The sequence below is a fragment of the Populus euphratica genome, unplaced genomic scaffold (assembly GCF_000495115.2).
Source record: "Populus euphratica unplaced genomic scaffold, PopEup_1.0 scaffold5.1, whole genome shotgun sequence".
NCBI lineage: Eukaryota > Viridiplantae > Streptophyta > Magnoliopsida > Malpighiales > Salicaceae > Populus > Populus euphratica.
In genome coordinates, this window is record NW_011499848.1 from 3,653,718 (window position 1) to 3,676,730 (window position 23,013).

Sequence of the window (23,013 nt, forward strand, 5' to 3'; positions counted from 1 at the left end):
TTTGCATTCGCTTCTAATTTTATGCATGATTTAGTGGTATCTGTGCACAAGTCTTGATGTTTAGCTTTGTTCCGAATAATAATTTTTTTAATCTAAAACTAAGATTGAAGATTCTTCTTAAGCTACAACTAAAAATAACATTAATGACTTTGGCATGGAAATTTTTCATAATTTACTCGAATTCAATTATCTTCCATCAAGGTTTTTCTTCGTTATCTTTAAAGAAATCCGAAGATATTTGTTGGACGATGGAAAATGTGGGGGGGATTTTCCAGCGAAATGTCCGATTATTCCTTTCTGAGATTTGATTGGAACTTCGATAAGATATGGACATCTCTGTTAGTCCAATGTCTCGGCGTGTTTTCTAAAAGCACGAAGAATTGCACCTCCTCGACTATTTTTCTTACAGCAAGAAGTATTTTTCTTACCTCCTCGACTATTTTTTAGATTAACATGGGTGTTCGGATCAGCTTACGCGCATCATGACTAATCCCACGAGCCCTGAAACTTGGGGGGAGGGGGGGGGGAATCTAACAGCGATACGGATGTATTAAATTGTGCATGGTCCATGTCTTTGCATCGGAGAGCAGCGATAAGGATATATTAAATTGTGCATGGTCCATGTCTTTGCATCGGAGAGGAATCTGGACAAACTGATTGAGACCATTCAATTACTAATTCCGATTATTCTTGATAATTTGCTTAGGGGGGCTGAAGGCATCTGTAATTCTGAGTAATTCTTGGAGTAGAAGCGGAAAGAAAATTAATTACTATAATAAAACTGAAACCTAATTTCTCTAATCCAAAACGTGATTACAAGCTCTTCATCAAATGTAACTGAAAACAAAAACATAAAGGAGAAATAAACAAGTTTTTGCGTCATATGATCAGACCGACCCTCTTCAACAAATGGTCAGCAGACTGGTTTAAACTTTAAACGGCAATTTCCTTCAAATAGCGAACCTCTCACTTAAAGGGCTGGCCAACTTTGCACCTCCGTCTATCCAGTAGAATCTCCACTGGAAACAAGGTTGGCAAATACCTAGATGTTTGGCATCGTCCAGCCATTAATGGTAGAGTATCTCATATCTCATTTTTGCGCACATAAATGGAAGGGCACCGGAATACTGACATAGGTTCCCCTTCAGACTTGGTTCGGTTTACGAGTGAAATATTTACTCTTCAATTTATCATTTTACGGAAATAATACACAAATCCATTTATGAATAATCTTTCCAAGACCTATTTAAAGAAGGACATAAACTGGAGCAGCTCCTCGAAAACCAGTTTAAAAACTATACCTTAATAAATAAATAAATAAATAGATAATAGTGTAAAAGGTCGAGGCAACGTTTATCCAAATCCATTTCAATAAACACCCAAGACCCACCACCAAGTATAGTACAACCTTGGATTAGTGATTCTTATTTAGACAAGGAAAGGCTAAGCTGGTGGGAACATATACTTAGAGCACGCACGAGAGGATTTATTAATTCGAGGTCTGAAAATTCAGCCATGCATGTCTATTTCGAACATGTCTGGAAAGCAACCAATTTGGGGGCCCTGAGTCGGCATAGAATACTATACAACGTCTCCATGATTAATTTCTGATTTATCGAGAGATATATCCAACTTCTAACGAGTTTGATAGGTAGTTGGTTCGCGTTGATGAGCTTAAGCGTTGTAGCCATGTAACATCTTTTCATGAACCCTAAGCAAATTTCACTCTTTGATAACGGTTTTGTTTGATCCTGATGTGATTTAAAATTAAAAGGCCTTCATCATGACTTTTTTAAATAGAAGTGTTTGATAAAGAATTTACTTTTAGAAAAATCAAGTGTCTTATCCAGAAAACCAAGCAAAAAGTAATTATAAGAGAAATTAACACGTCTTCCTTAGTTTTCTTACACTCGTTTTGTATTGCATTTCAAATGATAATCGCCAAACGTCCTCTAAATCAAACAAAATAGATGTTTTACTTGTAAATTCAGTAGGGTCAGCACAGACCCAATGTCTTCTGAGTCAAAAAATCAAATGAGGGCTACATATATAGGTAATGTGCAGTTATCAATGGAGATGGGCCTGCCGAGACTATTTAACTAATTAACAATTGCCAAATGTAAAATTTGTAGGGAATGTTTGTTCCTATAAAGCGATTTAAAAAAAAATTAAAATTTTTTTTATGTTTATTTGTTATCAAAAAAATTTATCAACAAAAAATATTTTATAATAAAAAAAAATTTAACTTTATTTTTAGAAAAATATTTTAAAAACAAATTTAGATGGAAAACTTAAGAAATTATGAAAAATTTAAAAATATTATATTATTTGTTGATTATATCAAATTTGATCCTTAAATTTTTTATTGATATATATTTTTTTTTTGAATATTAATTATTCAATTTCATCTCTTAAAATTTAATTTTTATATTAATTTTAGTTTTTATTTTTATAATTGTTATTTTATTTTTCCTTGTTATTTTTTTATTAAAATTTTTTATTTATCAAATTTGATCCTCATTCTATTGAATGTTACTTATTTTATTGGAAATAATTTATGAAATATTAATATTATTAAATTTATAAAAATAACTAAAAAAATTAAAAAACAGATATAGATCAATGTATTTTATTTTCCAAGTCAAGACATTTTAAAAATTGTACTTGCTAAATTTATTTGTTAAAATAATTTTTTTAGTAAAGCAAATAAAAAAATAGAGACATAATTTAAATTATTTGAATATAATAAAAAAAAATTATGCAAGTTTGTGTATGTCAAAATATTATCTGAAAAATAATTTTTTTATTTATTTTTAAAAACAAAGTTTATTTGTACAAAAAAATTATAGATAAATTATAAAAAAAACTCTATAAAATTTAAATATATAACAAAAAAAATCATTATTTTAAAAGAAACACTTCAAATAAAATGAAAAGAAGAAGGGGCATTATTTTAAATAAAAAATACCATATAAAAAAAGCATTACTTTTTTTTTAAAAAAAAAACAAAGGTCAAGTGCTATTAAACCTGACTAACCTACTTCATCCATTTCATCAAGAACCACTCATAGGCTTGCTTTGAAGACAAGCATGATTGAAATGTCTTAAAAAAAATTATAATTTAGGAGATGAGTTCACCCCAAATTTGTTTTTAAAAAAATAAGTGGCATATCATTTAATTTGTCTAGATTTCAGCTGTTATTATAGTTAGAAAATCAAGACTTATATTTTTTTATCCAGAAACCTATTTTTTAACAATTTTTCACTTATAACACCTTGGAAAAACATGATAATTATATTTATGCCCTCAGGAAAAATTAAAAAAATCTCAAAAACTAAATTTAATCTATTTTTACAAGGGTTATACAATGTTAGTCGCATAATGTTCGCTCTACAATTTTAGTTTTTAAGTAATGTTCTGTAAGGGTAGAAATAATAATTTAATTTGAACTTGATAAATACTGTCTTAACCCGACTTGAATGAAAGAATAATTTTTTATAATTATTTTACTTGATAAATAATAAATAAGATATAAATATTATCAAACATGACCTTGAAAGCCACTCCGACTTAACCTAAAAGATATATTTATATTATTTATATTTGTAAAATATATCTATTTTTTAAATGCAATACATACATACATATAGATACACACATATACATACATGTATATATATATATTATTTACTTTTTATTAAATAATAAATAGCAATAGATAATAAATATATAGGTAGATTTTCAAACATTAACAAATAGCTTATAAATATATATAAAAAATTATTCTGGAATAATAAATAAAATATCAATATCAAGAAATCCAACGTGCTGTAGCTATTGTCATCCCTGTCTATCTGTTCCGAATTCTATACCCATGCATTGTCCTTTTACCACCTGTCCTTATAGGGTGCCAACTAGGCTCGTTTAGTCGTGTCAATAGAATGCTGAGTCACCCGATCACACCGCATTTTCTATTCGATGATAGCTTCCCGTTGTAAAATCAGTGCTGGGATATTTTAGCACCGCAGCTTGTTTTTGAAGGCATGTATCGGGCATCACGTGACTCAGACTTGGCATCACGTTGGCTGCTATGGGCATTGTTGTAAAACGGAGGGCCTTTGCTTGGTTTTACTCTACACAGTAAAAACTAGAGTGCCGATTATTTGGAACTCGAGTGATTTGATATGCTCGAACAAGACACGATTTATTTATTTTTTAATAATAAAACATAATGTATTAAGGATTCTTTATTTCTTCCTCCATCTCATTTCCTTTTGTGTTAGCGTCTTTTACACCGTCTCAGTTCAATCATTCAAGCAGTTGACACTGTTTCAAAAATAAATTACAAATTAATCACTTGCCAGTGAACAGCGATTCTTTTCTTAATCACTTGTAATTCTTCTTTGATTTCACACTTCCTGTAGTTAAATTGGATGCCCATCTGTTTTGAAAATCATGCTAGCTTATGATTTGTACTGCTTTTGCTTTCAAATAATTTTCCTTTTTTTTTTGGCATAAATTTAGATCTCAGTAAACCCTTCTGTGTTTGATTAACCTGAGACTAGAGAATTCTGTCAGACACTATTTATAAAAAAGAAAAGATACTATTTTTCTTGTTTCTTTTATTCATATTTATCGTTCTTAACGTTTAATCTTGAACTTTACTTAAAAATTAGAATTCTTAAGGTGTCAGGGAGGAGATGATGTTATGTGTGTGGACATAAATGAACGGTGGCAGCCATGGTTGGTGGATGACCTTGAAAGCCACTCCGACTTAACCTAAAAGATATATTTATATTATTTATATTTGTAAAATATATCTATTTTTTAAATGCAATACATACATACATATAGATACACACATATACATACATGTATATATATATATATTATTTACTTTTTTATTAAATAATAAATAGCAATAGATATATTTACTTTTTATTAAATAATAAATAGCAATAGATAATAAATATATAGGTAGATTTTCAAACATTAACAAATAGCTTATAAATATATATAAAAAATTATTCTGGAATAATAAATAAAATATCAATATCAAGAAATCCAACGTGCTGTAGCTATTGTCATCCCTGTCTATCTGTTCCGAATTCTATACCCATGCATTGTCCTTTTACCACCTGTCCTTATAGGGTGCCAACTAGGCTCGTTTAGTCGTGTCAATAGAATGCTGAGTCACCCGATCACACCGCATTTTCTATTCGATGATAGCTTCCCGTTGTAAAATCAGTGCTGGGATATTTTAGCACCGCAGCTTGTTTTTGAAGGCATGTATCGGGCATCACGTGACTCAGACTTGGCATCACGTTGGCTGCTATGGGCATTGTTGTAAAACGGAGGGCCTTTGCTTGGTTTTACTCTACACAGTAAAAACTAGAGTGCCGATTATTTGGAACTCGAGTGATTTGATATGCTCGAACAAGACACGATTTATTTATTTTTTAATAATAAAACATAATGTATTAAGGATACAAACTAGAGTGCCTATTCTTTATTTCTTCCTCCATCTCATTTCCTTTTGTGTTAGCGTCTTTTACACCGTCTCAGTTCAATCATTCAAGCAGTTGACACTGTTTCAAAAATAAATTACAAATTAATCACTTGCCAGTGAACAGCGATTCTTTTCTTAATCACTTGTAATTCTTCTTTGATTTCACACTTCCTGTAGTTAAATTGGATGCCCATCTGTTTTGAAAATCATGCTAGCTTATGATTTGTACTGCTTTTGCTTTCAAATAATTTTCCTTTTTTTTTTGGCATAAATTTAGATCTCAGTAAACCCTTCTGTGTTTGATTAACCTGAGACTAGAGAATTCTGTCAGACACTATTTATAAAAAAGAAAAGATACTATTTTTCTTGTTTCTTTTATTCATATTTATCGTTCTTAACATTATAATTTAAGAGATGAGTTAACCCTAATTTTTTTTTTAAAAAAAAATAAGTGACATATTATTTAATTTGTCTAGATTTTAGCTGTTATTATATTTAGAAAATCAAGACTTATATTTTTTTATTCAGAAACCTATTTTTTAACAATTTTTCACTTATAACACCTTGGAAAAACATGATAATTATATTTATGCCCTCAGGAAAAATTAAAAAAATCTCAAAAACTAAATTTAATCTATTTTTACAAGGGTTATACAATGTTAGTCGCGTAATGTTCGCTCTACAATTTTAGTTTTTAAGTAATGTTTTGTAAGGGTAGAAATAATAATTTAATTTGAACCTGATAAATACTGTCTTAACCCGACTTGAATGAAAGAATAATTTTTTATAATTATTTTACTTGATAAATAATAAATAAGATATAAATATTATCAAACATGACCTTGAAAGCCACTCCGACTTAACCTAAAAGATATATTTATATTATTTATATTTGTAAAATATATCTATTTTTTAAATGCAATACATACATACATATAGATACACACATATACATACATGTATATATATATATTATTTACTTTTTATTAAATAATAAATAGCAATAGATAATAAATATATAGGTAGATTTTCAAACATTAACAAATAGCTTATAAATATATATAAAAAATTATTCTGGAATAATAAATAAAATATCAATATCAAGAAATCCAACGTGCTGTAGCTATTGTCATCCCTGTCTATCTGTTCCGAATTCTATACCCATGCATTGTCCTTTTACCACCTGTCCTTACAGGGTGCCAACTAGGCTCGTTTAGTCGTGTCAATAGAATGCTGAGTCACCCGATCACACCGCATTTTCTATTCGATGATAGCTTCCCGTTGTAAAATCAGTGCTGGGATATTTTAGCACCGCAGCTTGTTTTTAAAGGCATATATCGGGCATCACGTGACTCAGACTTGGCATCACGTTGGCTGCTATGGGCATTGTTGTAAAACGGAGGGCCTTTGCTTGGTTTTACTCTACACAGTAAAAACTAGAGTGCCGATTATTTGGAACTCGAGTGATTTGATATGCTCGAACAAGACACGATTTATTTATTTTTTAATAATAAAACATAATGTATTAAGGATACAAACTAGAGTGCCTATTCTTTATTTCTTCCTCCATCTCATTTCCTTTTGTGTTAGCGTCTTTTACACCGTCTCAGTTCAATCATTCAAGCAGTTGACACTGTTTCAAAAATAAATTACAAATTAATCACTTGCCAGTAAACAGCGATTCTTTTCTTAATCACTTGTAATTCTTCTTTGATTTCACACTTCCTGTAGTTAAATTGGATGCCCATCTGTTTTGAAAATCATGCTAGCTTATGATTTGTACTGCTTTTGCTTTCAAATAATTTTCCTTTTTTTTTTGGCATAAATTTAGATCTCAGTAAACCCTTCTGTGTTTGATTAACCTGAGACTAGAGAATTCTGTCAGACACCATTTATAAAAAAGAAAAGATACTATTTTTCTTGTTTCTTTTATTCATATTTATCGTTCTTAACGTTTAATCTTGAACTTTACTTAAAAATTTGAATTCTTAAGGTGTCAGGGAGGAGATGACGACAGCCATATAGGCCACAAAAGAGAAGATGGGTTCGAGTTTATTTGACTACATGTGAATTCAAGAAATCCCACTTGATGTTCATCCCCTCTCTCCAACATATGATTTACGTACTGCACGAAACTGTTATCGGGCTCTCTATGATCTTGCGTAATTTAATTTGAAGGAGTAAAACTTGTTAGGAATCTTGTTAGGAATCCTGTTAGAGATATATTAGGAATGAATAAATTGTATACATAAGTTCCTTACCGTAATACTAAGTTTGTAGTACAATGAACTGGGAGGAGGTGTTTGATTCCTATTAGATGAAAATAATTGTATATATTATTTGTATAAATACATATGCAATCAATAATACTTGGTATTCCAGCAAATTAGGCTTTGTCAATGCCTCGATCAGAGCTCCCTAAAGATAATGACCCTGAAGAACACGCAACCTGGTCCCGGTGCAACGACATGATTCATTATTGGATTATTAACACCTTCAGTTCAGAAATCTTAGATAGTGTGATATATTATTCAATTGCCCATGAAATTTAGAAAGACCTTCATGAGCGATTTTTTCAAAGCAACGAAACTTGCATTTTTGAAATTCAGCGAGACATTGCTTATTTTCAAGACATTGCTTATTTTCGACAAGAGCAATTCTCAGTTTCTATCTATTACACAAAATTAAAAGGGCCATGGGATGAACTAGCCTCCTACAACAACACTATATATGGAACGCAATAAGAACAACAAAAATTAATGCATGGGATGAACTAGTCTCCTATAACAACACTATATATGAAACGCAATAAGAACAACAAAAATTAATGCAGTTTTTTATGAGATTATGAATATTACAATACCATTCACAGATAAATCCTCTTAATGACTCCTCTTTATTTAATGCGTCAAGCATATTCCTCCATCTCACAAGAAGAAAAATAGTGTCTCCTAAGCTCAACGTATACAAGAGGTGATGATTTCATTAGTAGTGCTGTCATGACAGTCCATAATAGTAACAATAGATTAACTGAACATCTCGGTGCAGGATTGGGGAGATCAGAGCGCTTCAACCACTCATATGGGTTATAAGGATTCAGATTACAAGAGAAACCAACGAGGAATTTCAACAAAGGATGATGATTTTTATATGATAGACGATGCCCAACCTTTGGCAGAGGGTGTCGTTATTGTACACACTATGAAAAAATGGGTCATTAGGTACAACACATGCTATCAATTACATAGGTATCCAGCGGGTCATCCAAAGACAAGATATGAGTCAGGCGTAAAGCGTTTCAATGACAACAAACACATAACCAATCATGTGTCCACAATCATCTTGCACGAAAATGAGCAACCAATTATCAATATTTCACAGGATCAATTAAACGGGCTCTTGTCACTCATAGACAATAAAACTGAAGGTTCTAGCCCTCATGTAAATGCCGTAACTAAACCGGGTTTGTCTGAAGTTACTTTTTGTAATTGGATCATTGATAGTGGCACAACAGATCATATCTCTTCTAAATTATTCTTTGAGAAGCACACCAAATTTTCATTACCACTGGTATTGATGCCCAGTGGAGAAAAGGCTAACATTGTGGCAAAGAGATCTTTACCCATTAATTAGGTCTATTATTTACACAATATGTTGTGTGTACCTACATTCAAAGTAAACTTGTTATCTGCTAGTCTCTTGACAAGAGACCTTAATTGTCCAATAATCTTTTTTCCTTATTGGTGTCTGTTACAGGATCTGACTACGAGTAGGATAATTAATTTGGGTAAACAACATAACAGACTTTACTAGTTGGTGGCTCTAGCAATAAAGCAATATATGTCCAAACAAACCTCCACTATCAATCAATCAGCCTGCAATCTTACCATCTCATCTACTGACCTTTGACATGATCGCTTAGGCCATACATCACTTTTTTGTTTACGCTTCATTGCCTATATTTTTTTTAAATTTTCCCATTTAGTCCAATAATACTTGTTATATATGTCCTTTGAAAAAACAAAGTCGTCTACCTTTCCATTCTAGTGTAATTTCTTTTATAAAACCTTTTGTATTAGTTTATTGTGACATTTGGGGTCCTTATTAACACCCTTCCCTTTCTGATGCTTTTTTTTTTCTCACTATTATTGATGATTTTTCACGTTTCACATGGATTTTCTTAATGTGACATAAAAGTAAGATGCAATCAATTCTAAAAAAAAATTTCAGTTATGTTTTCACTCAATTTAAAGCTTACATTAAAATTTTTCAAAGTGATTATAAGGGAGAATTTATATCACTTCATGTTTTTTTCACAATAATAATGTCATTTTCTAATGTTCTTGTATTTACACACCTCAACAAAATAAGATTGTAAAATGCAAGTATCATCATATCTTACAAGTAACTCACACTTTAAGATTTCAAGCTCACCTCATAACCTAATTTTAGGGGGAATGTGCCTTTACTGCAACTCATATCATCATTTGCTTCTCACCTCTTATCCTTTTTTTCAAACCCTTTTTGAACTTTTTTTTTTAAAACCACCTTCTGTTTTTCATCTTCGTATCTTTGGTTGTTTGGCTTACGCTATCACTATTCGTATTGCTTATAGATTTGCTCCGTATTCCATCCCTTTTATTTTTCTTGGGTATCCTCTCTGTCAAAAAGCTTATAAATTGTTTGATTTATCAAATAAAAAGATTTTTACTAGACACAATGTCATATTTCATGAAAATATTTTTCCTTGTACACATACCCATCCCCTTTCTTTCTCCCTACTTTACGATCTTGGACTCATTCCTTTAATTAATACATACACCACCTCCTTTCCCTTTCCACCATCCTCTTTACCATAACCACCCTTGCCTACCTGAATTCCTCTTTTTACCATACGCTCTTTCCCTTCTCGCACCACTCTTCGCACCTTTGCATGCCACCCTAAACCCATTAACCTGACCCCAACAACATCTCGCACCTTTGCATGCCGCCCTAAACCCATTAACCTGACCCCAACAACCATTTTCATCTAATTGATTGCTCCAACACACCTTCCACCACCATTTCAGCTCATACATCACTCTCCACTACTTCACCCTCTTTAGAACCAGGTTCAATTAATATAACCTCCCCTCTATTTAGACATCAGCTTACCAATTATACCTGTACCCACCCTGTTTAGTTGATCCAGCCGCCACATTGGCCCCTCAGTTAAGCTCCGTGACTATGTTTGCTCCAATGTTTACTTCGACTAATCACCCTTCTCCTCACCAGGTCCAAACAAAGGTATTCACTATCCATTATCCAATTATGTTTCCTATCACACATATAAATCTCCACATCATTCATTTATTGCTCCAATTAGCCATATCATGGAACCTAGATCTTATTCAGAAGTGGCTGATCATCCCTAGTGACAGGCTGCTATCCTCTCTAAACTACAAGCTCTTCAGTAGAATAGTAGTTGGTCACTTACTTCTCTCCTATAAGGCAAAAATTTGATTGGTTGTTGCTGGGTATATAAAGTCAAACACCGGTTTAATGGCTCTGTGAAGAGATACAAAGCCTGTTTGGTGGTTAAGGGTTTCACCTAACTTGAGGGCATTAATTATCAAGACACTTTCTCCCCAATTGCCAAAATTGTTTTTGTTTGTTGCTCCTTTGCTTCGGGCTACAACTCGTAGTTGGACCCTCCATTAATTGGATGTTCACAATGTTGTTCTTCACTGTGATCTATCAGAGAAGATTTCTATATCTCCACTACCAGGGCTTCTTTGACAAGAAAAGGAAGACTTGGTGTGCCATCTTTATAAGTCCTCACATGGGCTGAAACAAGCATCATGTGAATGGTTTGCCAAGTTCTCCGAAGTCATTTGCTCTGCTGAATTCATACAATCTCAAGCCGACTACTCTCTATTCACCATACAAAGAGATAAGTCCTTCAATGCCCTTTTAATATATGTTGATAACATTTTGATTACTGGAAATGATCCTGACAGTATCACTCCAACAAAGAAATTTCTACATACCCATTTCCATTTTAAAGATCGTGGACCCTTAAAATACTTCTTTGGTATAGAGTTCTTAGCTTTTAAGAATGGTATTTTCATTTCTCAACGTGAATATGCATCGGAAATTATTAAAAATGCAGGATTGTTGGGTGTAGCCTCAATTGATACACCTTTGGAATGTGGCTTAAAATTATTGAACAAGAGCAACTTTCTCAAATATCCGAGTTGTTTTAGGAGATTGGTTAGTATATTGATTTATTTTACTGTTTCAATACCATATATCATTTATGTTGTGCATGTTTTGAGCAGATTTATACACCAACCCTGGAAGCTTCATATGAAAATTGTTTTTCGGGTTTTTCAGTATTTGAAAGGAGAACTTGGTCAAGGGTTATTATTTTCTTCATACATTGATTACAGATTAAGAGCCTATTCAAACTCAGATTGGGCAAGTTACCCCCTAACTCAGAGGTCTACCACGGGTTATTATGTGTTTCTTGGACCCTCATTGATATCGTGTAGATCAAAACGACAGAAAATAGTCTTAATCTCCTCTACAAAGGCAGAGTATCGTGCAATGACAAGAGCATTTTGTGAGTTGACATGGCCCCGATGTCTGTTGAGGTATTTGGGCCTTTTACATCATGAACATGCTTTGCTACATTGTGATAACAAAACTGCATTACACATTATAGCCAACTCAGTTTTTCATGAGTGCACCTGATATATTGAGATGGTCTTTCATGAGTGCATCAATTGATAGACATCTTCACCAAACCCTTAGAAAAAAATGTCTTCATTTCTATGATTTACAAGTAAGGAGTGCAAGACATCCACTCTCAAAACTCGAGGGAAAGTTTTAGGAATCCTGTCAGAGATATATTAGTAATGAATAACTTGTATTCGTGAGTTCCCTATTGTAATACTAAAGTTGTGGGACAATGGATTGTGAGGAAGTGTTTGATTCCCCGTAGATAAGAATAACTATATATACCCTTGTATAAATACACAATGCAATCAATAATAATCACTATTCCAACAAATTCTATTCTTCTCTCATTGAATTACAAAACTATCCTATAGACATACATTTTACTTATCACTATTCCAGCAAATTCTATTCTTCTCTCGTTGAATTACAAAACTATCCTATAGACATACATTTTACCTGGAAAAATAAAAGCATCCGTTGACACTTTATAGTATAATTTAATTTACGATGCAATGCATTGAAGAAAAAAATAGAGACTTAATTCACAACCCAATATTAAAGTTGCAAAACAGGGAATTTATTCTGGGGAAATAATTTCCTACATCAAGATTTTTTCTATTTTCAAGGCGTGGTTGCAAATTAAACGAATTAAAGTTACAATAACCATTCTGGGAAGTTGAAAAAAGAAAGAAAGAAAGTTGGGAGGGGAGGCGATATGAGTCCAAAAGAGAGAGACTTTAGAATCTAAACCGATCGAACAGCAACCAATTCAATGCATAAATAACATGAGGTGGCGACACAATCAATCTCGCCTACCTGCACTTAGTCTGAACAACAAATAAACAAAGATTATATTCCATGTTAATTTATTGACCTTTGCTACTTGTTGTCATGACTTACAACGGCGGGTCTTCTACAAACTGAGGAAGGCAGCAGCCTCCCTTATTATTTTCCATTCTTTTGTATTACATTTGTGTCCCTGTAATTAACAAAGTATTGATTCACTCCCTACATCTCAAAGTTTATTTGCACTTGTATCATGGGTTTATAATTTTCTTCCTCTTCTTTTTTCAGAGCTTAATTGAAGTCATTTCCTCTGCGTGTGTGTCTGTACAACACACACATGTTACTTTCAAATTACGAAGTACACATTCTTTAACAAAGAAGGCTTGCAAAATAGTGCTTTCCTTTTTTACTTACAAAATTTTAAAGTGAGATTTATACGCAGACCATCAAAATTATAGTAAAATTTTGAAAAATTAACTTCTTCTTGTTGTTTTGAACTCTGACATCATCAAGTTCATTGTTCGAAACGGAGATAGATTTGAATGATACAGGTGATTCCAACACTATATATACTCTTACCTATATGCCTATTTCTTGCCTTCCCTAAGCTTTTATTTCAGGATTGGCGGCTAGTGACTTTGATCGTGCTTGATATTTAATTAATGAAGTATCATTTCACACTGAGATGCTAATTTTTTGGTAAGGTTTTATCTGTTGTAATGTTAAACCTATATACATGTATGAATGCTAAACGAAAGGACATATTTTAGCCCGATTCATATCTTGGAATCTGAACTTTTCAAACGGTTCAGCTTCTCTAGCTGGCTACCTTGGTCTTTTTTAAAAATCTCTTCTAGAAAAGGTTTTTTTTTAAAAAAAAATAAAAACACAAATCCCTCCCTTTTTTTTTTTAAAAAAAAAAGAGAGAGAGAGACTTGAGCTTATAGTTCTCTTTCAGGCAAAGCATGTGAAGGATTCAGTCTCATCCCTCTCGCTCTAGTAATCAAGGAAGTCGAATAAACAGGGGCGACTTTGATATGGCAAAAAGAAATGAAGAGAGAGAGCAACAAAAAGCATATCCCACTGTACATAAAGTCGAGCCGTGTTCCATGGCGTTGCAGTTCGCAGTTCAGGAACCCCATCATTATCTCTCTTTCTTTCTTTGTTTTCCTCATGACAAATCGTTAAGTACCATTTGTTTTAATTATAAGATAAGTCGGAATTTGTATCAGACTCTTGTTAAGTGAATTCTTCCATGAATTATAATTGTTTTTATTTAAAATAATTCTTATTTAATTATAGGGTTTCGTACTGTTACTTCTAATATATAAATAATAGAAATACGAGGTTTGCAGGATTTGATCTTAACAAGAGAAGAAGAGTCCCAACTTACTCCCTTCCCTTGTTACGTGAGGGCCGCTACATAGTTTGGTCCCTTTTGGCCTTTTTGGGAACAACTTTATCTTGATATTTTGCAATCCAATTGAGCAATTAAAGTTTATAACTGGTACGTAAAAGCTGTATATAAAGTGTAACGCTAGGTTTATGGATTTTTTTATAAAAAAACCACCGCCCAAGACTTTTAATCTTTGAATGGGGGTGGATTATAATAATAGATTCTCTATAAATCAACGATCGTAGCTTTTTCAAAACTCATTTCCGAAAATGTTCTGCCACAAAACTGATGTTGCTAAATAATATATATAATGAAGTGTTGATTTTATATTTTGCTTTGATGAGGCTGGAAAACCTACAATAATATTGAGATGACTCTTTGACCAGATTGATTCGAAATAAAAATTATCGAAAAGACTAGTTATATTGATTGGAGAACTTGCAAAAACATGTTCCATTTAAAAAGTTGAAGATCCTCGGATGCTTAAGTTATAAAAAACGTGAGGAGAAATGAGCTTAAAGAGGCTATATTTAGGGTGCTGCATGGTTATATCGTAAACATGAGATGGAGAGGTTGAAGAAGAGAACCGACTCTCTCGTCCAAAGGTTGAGGCTTGTTTATATAATCATGAGTTGTATAGTAACTTTTCCAGAGACAGAGGTAAAAGAGTCAATTTTCCCACCATCTATGGTTTTCCGATCAATCAATAAAAGATAAAAGTTTTTGAAATTGATGAATCACTGTTCAAAATAGGCGTCGATGTTTATAAACATTATTCACTTAACAAGAACAGTCCAAAAAAGCGTTTGTTTATTTAATACGTGTGCAATTTATAAAAACCAGCAAAGCCTTGCCTATTCGAACATACAAGTTCTACAGACCTCTCCGGATTTTCGTGTCACGGCCAATCAAGAGTTGTTTGTCGCGTGTAAAACTCCTGTCCGAGGTAGTGTGTTATATGGACTCTATGTGAGGCCTGCATATCATCATGTGCCTTATCCGACTATCTACTATTCGAAACGAGAATAATGCTAGATGATATGATACCATATATAAAATCTTTTCGTATTTCGTTAAATTTATCAGCTTGCTTACCATTGACATCACCCTCGTGCTAGTCTTTCCCATAACAAATATTTCCCTTGCAGACTAGCCAAAATGGCCCAGAGGTAAGAAATGTGCCGCGAGGCCTGCTAAAGAATGGAGGCTGCAAGCTCGATCGCCTTGTGCTAGGAAACTTTTGAATATGGTCCAGTTTTAAGAGTGTTCGGCTCAAGCATCCGAAACACAAAGGCCTACGAAAATGAACCGTGGTCATTACAGGTCCATAACCCAATTGGTCCTAGCGAAGTGAAACCATAATTTTTCAGGGTTTTTTTAGTTGGATTTATATAAAAAAAACATGAATTTTTATTTTTATAAAATAGAATTTATGCTTTGAAAAGATTATACCTTTAAAAAAAAATTATCACACCTCTGACCAAAACACACAATAAACACAATAAATGGCTGTCTTTACAGAGATGAGATCACTCATGAGGCATGCCTAGCCTGGTATCAGAACCATGGCTACTTTACTTTGACATATAAAGATGAAAGAAGCTGTGTTAATTTACTCCTAGCTCTAGGAATGACTACAACGAGAATCATGCAGCAACCCACAAGCTCTGCCATTGCTCTCTTCACTTCTGTTCTCATATGTTTTGCGAATGCTTACCATGCATATATGCTATGGTAATATTTGACATTTGATCATGTGTCTTATCCTCTACTGCTTAATCACTGGACAACTATATTGGACTAGAAGTTAGTTATCCAAAGATGAAAATTTTCGTGTCTAGTAGTTTCTTAACTCTTTCAGAGACTACCTTCGGGTCATAAGTTCCTGTAACTTTATCCTGGATCCAAATTTAATGAGAGGTTATGAGGGAGAAATCTTCAATAAATATATTTTCTTATCTTAAAAGATTGGCCTGGTGTCAAGTCCTAAATTAAGCTAGAATTCATAAAAATTATTGAATTACTCTAAATGTATCATGAAATTTAGAATTAGTCGAGGTCCAAGCTGATTCACAGATATTTTATGTAATATTTCTCAATTACTTGTTTTTATATATATAAAAAAAGAAATGCATGCATGTGTATTTATAAATCTTCACTGCATATTAGAAAATTATAGAAAATAAATCAAATCTTAATAATCGGCTAAAGTTCAAATCTTGGAACCAAACTAGAAAAATTTATTAAATTCTTCATAAAACAAATGTGAGGGGATAAGTTCTTAAGATCACCTTCAAAGAATTTAGTTTTAATTGATATGCAAGCATTAGCTGATCTAAAAACATTTTTATAGCTGAACAAAATAAAAAAGAACAACTGATAAATTGAGATTAAACAAAACTCAAATTCATGGAAGAAAAGTCCTACAAACTCTACTTTCTGGCGAAATTGACCTCCTCTATACGGTGACGGGGCTACTAACAGTAATTAACCTTCCAATATATTATGAAAATTAGCTGTAGGAGTCTTCTTAATTGATTCAGATACAACTTTTAACGACAACATAACGATTAACTTGAAACATCCGAATTCACATTCCGACATACATTTGGTTATTACCATCAACATACATAATATATATTTTAATATCAAAACCTAATTATTAGTGCTTTCGAGTATCTTTCTTCACCCAAATATTCATGCTCCGTAACCTCCAAGGTGAAAAGAATAAACTGGTTCCAGCGTATGGCCAAGCTCATTCCTCCTCGCTTCAGGAGCTTCTTCCTGGTGACTGCCACTGCATCAAATCAATTAATATATATATATAGCAATGTCAGGGCACCTTGATCCGTAGTCAATTTGTGATCACTAACTACATGCAATAAAGAATATTGGTGAATAGACCGCGATGCTCTAGTTTTTAAATGTTTGGTTGGGATTCAATGGAATACATATCGTTTCCAGTTATTTTGAGATGCAGATAACCCTTTATCTTATAAATTATAGAAGAGAGATTTCGCAGACAAAAACCAAGACAACGACATTATTAATTGGCTTTGTCATTTCCCTGAAATTTTAGTAAAAAACACCATTATGTATGCATGCATATAACCACATTTTGAGTAATGCCATTGATATTGTTAATGTTTCGCAACACATGTAGGTAGCAATTAGATAACGGATAAGTAAGATGATTCACAGATAAACTTTTTATTTTACAAATTAATATATTCCCCGGTGAAAAAAAGAGAAATGTAATTATACAAACAAACATATCTTATAAAATTATCATACAAATATATGAAGCATTTGCGTTTTTCATGGGAGATCAATCTTCTGCTATTATGGAGTCCGCACTTTACCACCAATTATTTAAGACATCATTTTGTATGGAATTTTAGTATAAAGAAATTTGTTTAAAAAATGATTTTTTGAATGAAAAATATAATTTTGTATGAAAGAATTGTTTGTGTACTAGGATTGCCTTTTTAGATAAACTTTTACTGACTTTGGATCTCCCAACATTTATGTGAACTAGCTAGTGTATGAGTATTTAATATGCAAAACTCATGAAGAAAGAAAAGAGCACTAATTATGTGTTAAATATCAATTTCCTATAGTGTTTAGATATTCATTTTGACATTAATCTTGTTATTAAAGTTGTCTATTAGGGAATGAAACCAGGAAGCAAATGATAAAGAAAAAACGATGCAATGCGAGTTAAACCCTATAGCTGCTATTGCAGTGCAAGAGATGATTACCCGATGTTTAAGCAAGGCAGTGGCAGGCCTGCCGGCTGTGATAAAAGGAATGAGGAAGCATTAGGGCCATGATTTTGCAGATCCCAGAATGCCGGCTGTGCCAGCGCTTTATCCTTCTTCTCCTTCTCCTTGATCTATTTCCAAATCATACAAAGGCATATAAATCACTTGCTATTCAACAAACTGAAAATTGCTATGCTACTTCATGAGCATATTGAAAAGAATTAAAATGTAATTTGCAAGTCTTTGGACAATAAAGGATGGCCACCTGCTTCACTAACATGTTGTTTTGCACTTGAATTGCCCTCTCCTGTCATGAATCAGGTAGAAATGTTGACAAGTTAAACAGGCAAATTTAGGGCATAAGTCTTAAGTAATTAGAGAGAAAAGAGAGAATCGAACCACCTAGATTTCGTTAAATATTTATTCTTTAAAAGCACTTATATCCGGATAGCTAATATCTAGAGAAGCATTATATCTAGAGACAATCAGCCCAGAAACTCTTATGCCCGTGCCACAAACTCCCCACCACGACGGCCTAACTTCGTCAGATTTTCAGCAGAAGAGGACAATTAATGATCATAAACTCCACGATTAAAACAAAGATCGTTTTAGATATTTGAGAAGCCATTCACAAAGAACAAAAGCTCTATCAAATCGATTTAAAAGAATTTACCCCCTTTGCTATAGCCTATATATATGAATAAAGTTCTAATACTTATGCTGTTATGAAACAGAAAAATTATTTAATATTACATGAGTGTAGGGCTCTGATCTTCCATTGTTCATGTAAGACTCATTTCTAACAACAATCGATGGGATAACTTCAAAATGAAAAAGGGACAAGTCAGGTGCTTGGTGATCTTGGATGAATTAGGATTTCTTAAAATTTGTTTTCAACAATTGTTGCGTCTGGTAACATGGACCTTCAAAACATAAGTTTGTACAAAGACCCCTCTCTTTACAACTCTTTCCAAACAGCATGTGAACCAAGATAAATATGTTAAAAGTACTTACCTTTCTCTGCAGCTCAGAAATCGACTGACTCATCAGATGGTTCTGTAGAAGAGAAAACTCATTAGTGCAACCGGCATAAATCAAGCCGAAACAAGTATATAAAAGTGTAGCATACTTTTCTCGCCCGAATGTGTTTAAGGGCGGTATCAATCTGTTGCTCTAAGTTCTGTAGCTCTTTAAGACTCATGGAGTCTAGATCCTCCCCCAAATAGTTCCTGGTGAGGTTAGAGAATTAACAATTGTTTATGCACCTCAAACATTTTTTAAGAAAAATTCTGAAAAAAATGCAGGCAATCAAGTCAGTACCTATGGTTTCTCTGTAGAAGTTCAACCTTTGCCTTGAGCCTGTTATACTCCAGGGTCCAGTTCCCCTGTGGAGTTAATATTTAAGTCAGTATTGAACTGACTTGCCTACTGAAGCTCGCTTAATGAACATGATTGTTCATTAACCTACCTTAATAATTTTAATTACTCTTTTAATTAGTTCAATTCAAATCAATAGTAGAAATCAAAGTACAGAAATGGAACCTGAGAAAATCACAACTCTAATGAAATTGTAAGGCCCTACCTGTGAATCAAGATCAGTTGTAACTAGTTGCCTCTCTGCATAAGAATATCTCTCGTAGCGTTCAAGTATCTTTTCCATGCTGTTGCACAACAACATGATATTGCTGCTTAGTAAATTTATATAGTGTTTTAATAACTGATGTACGAATTCTCTACAACATTTTGAAAGAGAAAACTTGACAGTATATGAGAAATTAGGAATAACAATTTCCAATTTTTTTTTTCCTGAATCGTATCTATGAAGGAAAAAAAATCAGTTCAACTATTTCTTCCACCATTAATCCATGCATAGTTTGAGATTTGAATAATTAACATATTATGTATATCCATGAAGATTTCGATGCTTATATATCTTCTACCTAAAGATTTGAGCATCATTCTTGTTTCAGATGAACATTCGAGTCACTGGATCCTTGACAAGGACAAACAGTTGACCCAGAATATTGTTTCACATATTGACAAGAGAAAGCTTGCAACTGTCTACATTTTCATTCTACCATAATGATGTTGGATTATGGAAGCTAGTAAACCATCAGCATAGCTGTCTGTAGAAGAATAGCTATGCGGTTCGAGCAAAACAATCTACTATCAAATATGATAGATGTCAAGATTTCACAACCTAGCTAGCTATGGTTATTTATCAAAATCAAAAGAAATGTAAGCAATAACGGCGTCATAACTCATAAGTAACAGGTTTCAAAAAAGCCTGCTTCCAAACACAGAAGGCGTATCAAAGGAAAATAGGGAAAAAAAATTCCCCGAACAAGAAAACCTTGCACAAAAATCAAACAGGCAGAAGCAAGATGTAATGCAACCAACCCCACCGAGATGGTTATGCGATTGCTTGAATTCTGTGGTTTAGAGGCATGTATCATATTTGATTTCATGTTTGACATAATGAAGCCTTGACTTGCAGTTCATCAATCCATGGATTACTATAGGAATCGCCTATAATAGGGTTTCCCCTAAAAAATGCAAGGCAACCTAGTATGATCGGAGATTAGAACTTAACCATTATACAACCTGGCTTTATCTTTACATATGTTGTATTCCTTAACTTGAAATGAGTTTTAGATCATGGTTATATAGTCTACTGATCAGTCCATGATTCTACGTGCAGTATCAAATCTTAAACTGCAAGTAGGGTTAATTATCTCTCTCTGAGATGCTTTCTTTCTTTCTTTTTTAACGTGTCATGAATCGTGTTTTTGGATGATGTAGCAAATGCTAATCCTAAGCCTTCTTGTGACGTCGATGTTAGATCCATTTCTCCATTGGTCACAAAGGGACACCATCCAATTTATTTATATATAATATTTATGTTTCTTAAAACGTGCTTCCTTCCCTCAGAATACAATACACATATCAAACATGATACGTTTGCCCTCATTCATTAGGTTTATAAAATCAGACCTTATACGGGCACAGAGGGAAAAAAAAAAAAACACAGACAAATCAGGCTCTTCAATTCCCTGATCAATATATCCCCCAAGTATGGGCGACTACATATTCAAATTACAGCTGTGGCCCGTAGCTTTTATGTTTAAAGGAAACATCAAGCTGGATATCAGAAAAATAACACTAAAGGAAAAAATACCAAGTAAAAAATAAAGAAGAGTTGAGAAGATTAAGTGACAGCCAGCGTCATAGCTAACCTAATGGCGAAAAATCCCCTAACATGTACGATTTCTCCTTTATAGTTTTTGTTAAAAAAATTCAATCAATTAAAAAGATGACATGTTTTATCCTAGGATGTTGCACCTCCACCTTAAAAACTGTCATAAAGTAGAGGGAGAGGGAGTAGTACTCCTCCAGTCAGATAAGGACACACCACCACCTTACAGCCATCTATATCAATCTGGACAAGACTTGAGAACTCATGAAGCATATGTTTACAGTTACTTTTACGGATGAAGCATCACAACGAGATAACTCTGCATGAAGTGGCTCCATCTCTCTCTCTCTCTCTCTCTCTCGCTCTACACACACACACACGCATATATAGAAGTGAAAATAATAGCACAGTTATTCAGTACATTATATATTACCAAATCCTATCTATATACACCAAAATTGATGCAGGAAGCAGCAAAACCTATGGGTATTTATGGCTTTAGTCTTGGCTTGGCCAAGATAACGTAGAGGAGACATAGATCAAGAGATTCTATGGAAAAACCAGAGAAAAAGAAAATCAGAAGTTAGACAGAGTGGTTATATTATACCAAATCATGTCACAGAAGAAAGAAGAAAAAAAACAAGCAACAAAAGCCCCCGAAGAAACCAGGAAAACGACAGAGAGAGAGAAACCTAATCAGGATATATGCTAACTGTGTGATAAGGTATAAATATACTCTATAGAAGAGAAGAAGAGAGTGAATTTAGTACGTACCAATCATCTGTGGAGTATTCAAAGAGCTTTCCTTTGTGAGAGAAGACAATCAAAGCAACCTCAGCGTCACACAGGACTGAGATTTCATTTGCTTTCTTCAACAATCCAGTTCTCCTTTTGGAAAATGTTACCTGCCGGTTGATCTTGTTCTCTATTCTCTTCAACTGAACCCTACCTCTTCCCATCTCTCTCTCTTTCTCTAAATGCCTTAACCTTTGTTATACCTCAAAATAACCCAACAACCAAGACCCAAGAAAAAAAAACAGACCAAACCTGAACGCAAAGAAAAACAAAAGATAGAAAGAGAAAGGAAATTATAAATGTGAAGAATTTTCCCTGAGAAAAGCATGCACATATGTAGAGTGGAAAAAATGGGATGACCAGATGTTGAATATATAGCGGTGTTCACTGAAATTGGCAGGAATGGGCAAAACCAGAGTGGTTTTTTGAATACGCGTTGTCGAAATGTCATTGGCCCAGGACTGTCCTTGCTAGCCTCAGCAGGCCTACATCATTTTTCCTTTTCCTTTTCTTTTCTTTTACTGGGCGATGTCAAACCTGTTCGGACTTCGGACTCATTGGAATTAGCATTGTTTTGTATCGTTGGCTTCTGTCCACCCTCACATACTCTCCCTTTCGTATTGGCAGCGGCAAGTTTGCTAACACTAATTAAGTAATTATCATATGATTGAGGACCTTCTTGTTTCATGAAATCAGCGACAACTTCCTGGTGGTGGTGATGGGAATTTTAACAGGAATATGATCGATACCGATGGCACAAATGTATCGCCATTTTAGATAATTTGGAAATTCATATTAGTAAACCCCATCTGAAACTTATTTAAATCCGATTCTAACGTTAAC

General features: G+C 33.3%; 1 protein-coding gene across 1 annotated transcript; it reads right to left on the reverse strand.

Moving 5' to 3' along the window:
- Positions 1-16,890: 16,890 nt before the first annotated feature.
- Positions 16,891-22,503, reverse strand: LOC105116136 (truncated transcription factor CAULIFLOWER A-like). Its single transcript, XM_011013346.1, has 8 exons — positions 22,150-22,503; positions 19,762-19,840; positions 19,500-19,564; positions 19,309-19,408; positions 19,194-19,235; positions 18,445-18,486; positions 18,177-18,310; positions 16,891-17,212 (listed from the first exon to the last, which is right to left on the reverse strand). Exons 1-8 carry the CDS (start codon positions 22,332-22,334, stop codon positions 17,113-17,115), a joined length of 747 nt encoding a protein of 248 aa, XP_011011648.1. The 5' UTR covers positions 22,335-22,503; the 3' UTR covers positions 16,891-17,112.
- Positions 22,504-23,013: the final 510 nt, after the last annotated feature.

What these genes read in the sequence shown, in the direction of transcription:
- LOC105116136 (XM_011013346.1), bottom strand. Translation starts at nt 22,334, where the DNA reads ATGGGAAGAGGTAGGGTTCAGTTGAAGAGAATAGAGAACAAGATCAAC. An exon ending in GAATACTCCACAGATGATTG is followed by an intron (nt 19,841 to 22,149) that starts GTACGTACTAAA and finishes GTTGTGCAACAG; the next exon opens with CATGGAAAAGATACTTGAAC. An exon ending in CTGCCTTGCTTAAACATCGG is followed by an intron (nt 17,213 to 18,176) that starts GTAATCATCTCT and finishes GATTTGATGCAG; the next exon opens with TGGCAGTCACCAGGAAGAAG.